At 46.2% G+C, this 6,082-nt stretch overlaps 1 protein-coding gene across 1 annotated transcript; it reads left to right on the top strand.

Annotated features, from left to right (window-relative positions):
* The first annotated feature begins 2,818 nt into the window (after positions 1-2,818).
* LOC139780815 (uncharacterized) lies at positions 2,819-3,970 on the top strand. Its single transcript, XM_071719528.1, has one exon. It carries the CDS (start codon positions 2,819-2,821, stop codon positions 3,968-3,970), a length of 1,152 nt encoding a protein of 383 aa, XP_071575629.1.
* The last annotated feature ends 2,112 nt before the right edge of the window (positions 3,971-6,082 follow it).

Here is a 6,082-nt window from a genome sequence, read left to right as displayed (position 1 = left end):
GGTGAGGTTGCCTCGGTAATATTCGATGTAAAGCCACGACACCGCTCCCCGGGTCGCGCTCTCGCTCGGGAATATTCGCGATAATTAGCGTGTTCGCCGACAAGGCATGTCTAGCGATCGATAGGGAGAGTGAGGGGCACCGGAATGGTCTCGTGGCCGTGGGATCGCGACCGAAATTCGCCGACTCCTGGAGATCGTAATAGGCGCGTTAATGACGACTTTCGATATCGTGAATACGCCGTTCCTCGCGACCTTCGTGTTCGTGACCGCGGATTTCATGGTGCGTAGTAATTCGTCCGGTCTTGGATTCCACGCACGACATTAATGGCGTGAGAATATTCGCTGCGTTCGGTTGCGTCTCGCGTTGGGAATAATTGCGTTCAATCATCTGCGTTAGAATAGTATTGGCGTTGAAATGTCGTTCGCGTCGACATGTTACTTTCGTTGTGATATTCGTGTCGACTAACTTTCTCGCGTTAGAAAATCGTTTGCGTTATTAATTGCGGTAGAATATTGCTCGCGTTGCCTGATTAGTTACGTTAAGCCATTATTGGCATTCGGATACTACTTGCGTTTATCTCTTACTCGCGGTAATTCCGTAATCTTCTCGCGTTAATTCGAGTAGTTCGCGTTATGCTGAGTATCTCGGCGTATCATTTTTCGCGTTGAACTGTCGCTGACGATCGCGTGTGTTGCGTTCGATCAGGATTACTTGTGTTAGTCTCAGTTCCCTGCGTTAGGATAAATCGGTAATTTCGCGTTAGTTATAGTATTGCTCGCGGTACTCCCGCTTATTTCCTCGCGTCCGTTTAGTATTTCGCGTTACGTTGAGCGCCTCGGCGCCTTATTCTTCGCGTTAGGATATCCTTGGCGATATCACATGTTGCGTTCGTTCCGTCTTGCGTTGGGGACACTACTCGCGTCACGTTCGTTAAGGTTATTACTTGCGTTAGATTAAGATTATTACGTGTGTTAGGTTAAGATTATTACGTGCGTTAGATTAAAATTATTACATTCCGACTATATCTCTGCGTTCCCTGCGTTAGGATAAATCGGTAATTTCGCGTTAGTTATTGCTCGCGGTAATCCCGCTTGTCTCCTCGCGTCCGTTTAGTATTTCGCGTTACGTTGAGCGCCTCGGCGCCTTATTCCTCGCGTTAGGATATCCTTGGCGATGTCACATGTTGCGTTCGTTCCGTCTTGCGTTGGGGACGCTACTCGCGTCACGTTCGTTCTCTGCGTTAAATTTCGACTATTACTCGCGTTAGATTAAGATTATTACGTGCGTTAGATTAAGATTATTACTTGCGTTAGGTTAAGATTCTTCTGGCGACAGAATCCCTGCACGGGTTTGGACCTGGCGTTCACGCGTTCTGAGCGTGGCGCACTATCATTTCGCGGCATTTCATGTATTATTTCGTTTATTCCAGTTACGCCGTATTCGGTCGTAAGTTGACCGCTACTCTATATTATTTGTCCGCGTAATCTTCTGCTATTATTATCTGTAAACTTCTATAATCTCGGTGATCTAGAAATTTAGTTCTCTTCTCGCGTTATTTCGCTTACTAACGGCGCATTCCGCGCGTCTACTGAGTTAACGTCATTCTCCGTTTATTTCTGGCGTCCGCGTTATCATATTTTGTATTCAAAATTTGACGCCCGCGTTACCTACCACCTGCTATTTGCTTTTTTATGAAAGCCACATTGGCATTTACTGTTTCATCCGAGAATTACTACAGAATAAATGTTATCTTTTATTTGTTAATCGCTTGAGTTCGTGATCTTAATTATTTTGCGTCACCCCGCCGAATATCACGCTGCCCTTCATCAACCCCGCCTTGCTATTAGGTCGAGTTAGCCATTCCCTCGCACACCGACTTATTTCGTTTTGCGTCTCGTTTTTTGGTTTCTCGCGATTTCGTGGACGCGAATTCACGCGTCTGGCGCCCAACATTAAAATCGTTTCGCGGAGTGTCGGAGGTGCAAGAGAATCACCGGAGAGGCCTATCATCCCGCTCTCCTTTCCCCTTTTGATCCGGCACACGCCCCGGACCGCTCCGGGAGTGAAAAAGTCGTAACAATATATAACGTGCGCAACATGGTGCGGATAACTGAAGAGAACTCTGGAGAGTCTCCTAGATTTGTGGATGTTGTAACAACGGAAGATATTACAATAGATGTTGCCGATGGTTTGCGTAAAGAAGATCAAGGAGTGAAATTGACGGATGTGCGACGAATATCACCGGTACAGTTTCTTCGCGATCGCGAACTAGGTATACGCGAAACCGGTCACCGCATCGTTAGACAAGGAGTCGATATCGATACCAATTCTCCTTATTGGTGGAGATCTAACGTGAGACGAAAAGTGTATCGACGGCTGCGGGACGAGTGCGTTAGCGAGGAAGAATCACGTGCAGCTTGCCGTGCTGACGTTGTGCCGTATTATATTAAACCTATTGTTGACTATCGCTATTGGGCGTCTAAAATTTTTGAAAAGCCTGACGATTGTGAAGCAACATACATTAAGATTCATACAGGTATTGGAAAATACGTCGAATTGGTGGTGATGAACAATTCGGTACGTATGTATATGTACCCTGGCCGTCTCGATAATCCTAATCATTTATTGATGCTTCAAAGAACCGATGAACGTGACTGTGATGATATTGGTAATTGGCACTTTAATGTTCCCTACTTCAGTCCTAATTATTTTATGAAAGCGCTCTATGACATTCAACGTTGCAAACGATATTGTTCAGCGTGTGATCGAGTCACGTGCAAGTGCTCCATCGAAGAATGTGATGTGATCTAAAAAAACATGGAACATCCCGATGAAACGGAACGCGACCTGTTGGAACGATCCGAACAAATCGCTACCTTGGGCGAATATTTTGCATGGGCACAGCGATGCGAGGAGTTTATCGAGCGGCTCGAAGAAGACTGCCGTTCCAAACGTCCGCGGCTCTCAGACGGCTCTCAAACTGTCGGAAACAGACAATCTTTAGTGGCAAGAATCGCGCGACTCGAAGGTGCGAAGACCCTATTACAGAGACGGTTCGTACATATCGGTGGTGAGTACGCGGCGGGCACTAGTAGTGACGATAACGCGGAAAGACTCGTTTGGCGAGAGATCGATACCGCGTTCGAAAGCCGTGTATTGACCGGTGCGGTGATAAATATCAATCACATCGAACCGCAAAAATTTCTCGAAGATGCTGAAGTCATCGTGCTCGATCATGTGCGGAACGTCATGCAAAGACACGCAAGTGTAAAGATAAACTCTGTGTTCAACGGCGAGTTTGTGACGGGTGACAAACGTGCGAATAAAAGTGTCAACACGAGAAACTGCGAACTTTTTCGTTCGTCCGATCGGTCCGATCTGCGCGAGTGGTACAAGCGACACGTTATCGAGCCTACTTTATCGTCCCTAGAAGAGTTTCAGGAACGCGATAGCGGGTGGGCGTTATCGCGTATACTCAATTTGACAGTGAACGTGAACAAGTACAATCCTTTGCGCGCGGGATGTTACATCAAATTACCGCAACAAATTAAATTGAAGAGAGCGGTGATCAACGTGCAATCTATGGACAATGCGTGCTTCGCGTGGTCAGTGGTGGCTGCTCTACATCCAGCCGAAAGACATTTGGAACGGGAATCTTCGTATCCTCATTACACAAGAGTGCTGAATTTACGAGACATTGAGTTTCCAATGACTTTGAAACAGATTAAACGGTTCGAACAACTCAACGACGTGTCGATCAACGTATATACTGTCGAGGGAGAGAAGACGCCGAACGTTCTTCCGATACTGCTCACCGACCTGAAGAGAGAAAAGCACGTAAATCTGCTGTACGTGCAGAACTCGCGAGACGACAACGTTGGACATTTCGCGTTGATAAAGAACCTATCCCGCCTCGTGAGCTCACAATTGAGCACGCATCGTAGTCGGAAATGCTTTTGCGATCGGTGAGTACATATACTCCTTTTACTAAAATTATAAAATATTTTATTTAATAATTTACAATATTTGTTTTTTTGCAGATGTTTGCACTATTTCTACACGAGCGAGAAATTGGAAGCCCACACCGTCGACTGCCAAGAGATAAACAACTGTGCAATCCGACTACCGAGCGAGGACGACAAGTGGCTGAGTTTCAAGAACCACAGCAGGAAAGAGCGGCTTCCATATGTCGTATACGCCGACCTGGAATGTACCCTCGAGAAGACGGAAGCGGATCCGACAATGCCCACGTTCAGGTTTCAACATCATCGGGTATGAAGTGTAGGATACTACGTGCGGTGCTCGTACGACGACTCGTTATCCGCGTATCGATTTCGTCGCGATAAAGATTGCGTCGCGTGGTTCGCCGAGAAACTGAAAGGATTGGCGCATCGCGTAAAGGCTATCTTGTCCGAGAATGTTCGCATGGTAGATCTAACGCGAGACGAGTGGGAGATATTTCGCAGCGCGGCGCAATGTCACATTTGCGAAAAACCGTTCGCGCCAGACGACGTGCGAGTACGCGATTATTGCCACTTGACCGGTCGATATAGAGGTCCCGCACATTCGAACTACAATCTGAATTATAAAGATTCGCATTACATCCCCGTAATTTTCCACAATTTATCGGGTTACGACGCGCATTTCATTATCACGAAGATAGCTGCCGCGTTCGAAGGCTCGATCGATGTACTACCGATAACAAAAGAAAAGTACATCTCATTCACGAAGCACGTGAAAGATACAGCCGACAGATCAGATTCGCGAAGCGACATAAAATTAAGATTCATCGATTTGTACAAATTTCTTAGCACGAGTCTCGCAAAATTGACGTCCTTCCTCGATAAGGATAAGTTGAAAATTATACGTTCAAAATTTTCCACGTTATCCGACGACGATTTCGAATTATTGACGCGAAAAGGTGTCTTTCCATACGAATACGTGGACAGCATCGAAAAGTTGGAGGACTCGTGTTTACCGCCGCGCGATTCATTTTACAGTTCCTTGACCGGTGACACTGTATCCGAGAGCGATTACGCGCACGCCGCGAACGTCTGACAGCGATTCTCCGTTCGAACCCTGGGCGAATACAGCCATCTATACCTGAAAACCGATGTCTTGCTGTTGGCCGACGTGTTTGAAAATTTCCGCGACAGCTGTATCGCGAGTTATGGACTCGATCCGGCGTACTACTATGAAATCGAAGGATAAACCCTTCGTTTCGGTAAAGAGCCGGGACGTCATCGCCGACACACCCGACATGTCCCACGGCAAAGGGGAACCCAGGGTGCGGCAGAGCAAGGACGAGGTGCGGAAGGAGCAGGAGGTGCAGACGACAGAGGTGCACCGGGACGACGAAGGTAACATAAGCCTGACTCAGAGGAACCCGACGGGAGACGAGAACGCAAGCGAGTCTCCACAGTTCGTGGAACTTGCCGACGAGGAGGTGGAAAGGCTCATGGCGAGGGGCAATAACCGAATTCCGGAAACAGCATCGCCTGGGAGCCAGTTGTTCGCAGCAGAGGAGGAGGTACGGCAGGAGCCGCAGCCAGAGGGGACAGAGCAGATGACCGAGGGCAGCTACACCCAGCTATAGAATGAAAGATCCCTTTTATTAATGTACCTGCGCGAATCAACAACGAATTTATTCAAGTCAATTTATTTTATGTGAGTTTTATACGTTTTATTAAAGAAAATATCATTAAGTTTAAGTAACATATATATGGCAGCGAGCCAGCGCATTAGCGATACACGATAAATAATACATACACACAAATACACGTTCTATCACAAGAATAAAAGATATATTACGTATCGCATGATATCAATCACCCAGCAAACATATCCTATCCAAAAAACTAAAAATAAATATCCGTTAAGATGGATTCAGATAAGCTCAAGGTAATAGCATTAACATTTATTTTCATTCTTTTCGCCATAGCAGTAGCCAGCATACTGTTACTGGTATGTTTATACAAAATAGAATTAAAATCACATTAAGTACCCTAAGTACAACAAAGATGCAGTTCAAAGAGTACATAGTAGTCTCTTTCATAATATTTTACCCATTGTTTGTTAATT

The sequence above is a fragment of the Temnothorax nylanderi genome, unplaced genomic scaffold (genome assembly GCF_030848795.1).
Source record: "Temnothorax nylanderi isolate EJ_2023f unplaced genomic scaffold, tnyl_v1.0 TNYL_tig0299_pilon, whole genome shotgun sequence".
Classification (NCBI taxonomy): domain Eukaryota; kingdom Metazoa; phylum Arthropoda; class Insecta; order Hymenoptera; family Formicidae; genus Temnothorax; species Temnothorax nylanderi.
Note: the sequence above shows the minus strand (reverse complement) of the source record. Positions and strands in the feature narration are given on the sequence as shown.